General features: G+C 42.2%; 1 protein-coding gene across 1 annotated transcript in view; it reads left to right on the forward strand.

Annotated features, from left to right (window-relative positions):
* Positions 1-1,474: 1,474 nt before the first annotated feature.
* The window catches only part of DSCAM (DS cell adhesion molecule), a 665,388-nt gene continuing 664,946 nt past the window's right edge, over positions 1,475-1,916 (forward strand). The window contains exon 1 of the mRNA XM_040484971.1: positions 1,475-1,531. Coding sequence (XP_040340905.1) covers positions 1,475-1,531 — 57 coding nt within the window. The remainder of the gene's footprint in view (positions 1,532-1,916) is intronic.

Genomic DNA, 1,916 nt, shown 5'->3' on the forward strand with positions numbered 1-1,916 from the left:
CAATTTTGAGGGATGATAGGGAGAGTTCTCTAGATCCAGGACTCGTGAGAAATATTGAGAACTTTTGACCAGACGGGAACATCGTATCTGAGTCACTCTCTGTGTCGGGAAGGGCTCTTATTTATGAAAGTATAAATTATGAATTAAAAGTCGTAAAAACTTGTGTATTAATTTTAAAAATTTATCTTAGACATTTTACCTTTTTGGAAAAATTGGATTTTCCCCTTCTTTTAAAAAAATTTTTTTTTTCAACGTTTATTTATTTTTGAGACAGAGAGAGACAGAGCATGAACGGGGGAGGGGCAGAGAGAGAGGGAGACACAGAATCGGAAGCAGGCTCCAGGCTCTGAGCCATCCGCCCAGAGCCCGATGCGGGGCTCGAACTCACGGACCCCGAGATCGTGACCTGGCTGAAGTCGGCCGCTTAACCAACTGAGCCACCCAGGCGCCCCGGATTTTCCCCTTTCTGATACGAGCAAATCCTCTTTGCTTTTTTGGAGGGGGGGGGGTGAAATTCAATCTTTCTGGTAGGTTAACCTCTTTTATTATATCAGGGTAGGGAAACAAGTACAGAAAATACAGCTTGTGGAGAAAAGTCTCTCATTTTCTGGGACTCGTAAAGACCTTATTTGTTTCAGGTGACAGGCCCCAAGTGCGATCAGAGGACATTATTGTCAGAAATGGCAACTGTGATGTAGCAGAGTTGCTGCCAGGAGTTGATGATGCAGAAACAATTCATTTTGGGTCAGATGGTGCTGAATGGGGGGTTAGTAATAGCACTTTGCCATATTAATTTCTGTGTGAATAGCGTCTGTGGGACCACCCATTACGTTCATTCGCGGGATTGATTGCTCTTTGCAGGTTGCTACCAACAATCCTGCCCTGTTGCTTTTCAAAAGTGAGTGCTTCACCACTTTGCTTTCAGGCCGTAAGGACCATTAATTGAGATCCTCATCTGCTCCAAGTGGAGTAGGATTTTATAACTCAATGCAAAAATATAAAAGAAAAATATTACTGATAAAAATAATGATGATGATGAAGATGGAGGTGGTGATGATCGTTGTGATGATGGTAATCATGATGATGGTGGTGGTGATGATGGTACGAAGATGGTGATGATGATGATGGTGATGATGGTGGTGATGATGATGATGATGGTGAAGATGGTGGTGATAATGATGATGGTGGTGATGATAGTGAAGATGGTGATGATGGTATGATGATGATAATGGTTATGGTGAGGATGATGGTGATGATGGTGATGGTGACGATGATGGTGATGATGGTGGTGATGATGGTGATGAAGGTGAAGATGGTGATGGTGGTGATGATGATGGTGATGATGTTATGATGATAATGGTTATGGTGATGGTGATGATGGTGTTGGTGATGATGGCAGTGATGATAGTGGTGGTGAGATGATGGTGATGATGATAGTGAAGATGGTGATGATGGTGATGATGTTATGGTGATGATGATGGTGATGTTGGTGATGGTGATAGTGAAGGGGGTGATGATGATGGTGATGAAGGTGAAGATGGTGATGGTGGTGATGATGATATGGTGATGATATGATGATGATGGTGCAGATGGTGATGATGGTGATGATGTTATGATAATGGTTATGGTGATGATGGTGATGATGATAGTGAAGATAGTGATGATGATGATGATGGTGATGATGATGGTGATAAAGGTGAAGGTGGTTATGATGATGATGGTGATGGTGGTGATGATGGTGATGAGGATATGATGATGATAATGGTTATGGTGATGGTGATGATGGTGATGATAGTGAAGATGGTGATGATGTTATTATGATGGTGATGGTGATGATGATGATGATGGTGATGGTGATAGTGAAGGTGATGATGATGGTGATGGTGGTGATGATGGTGATGATGATAGTGAAGATG

This window comes from Herpailurus yagouaroundi, unplaced genomic scaffold (assembly GCF_014898765.1).
Source record: "Herpailurus yagouaroundi ecotype Mexico unplaced genomic scaffold, PumYag 162, whole genome shotgun sequence".
NCBI lineage: Eukaryota > Metazoa > Chordata > Mammalia > Carnivora > Felidae > Herpailurus > Herpailurus yagouaroundi.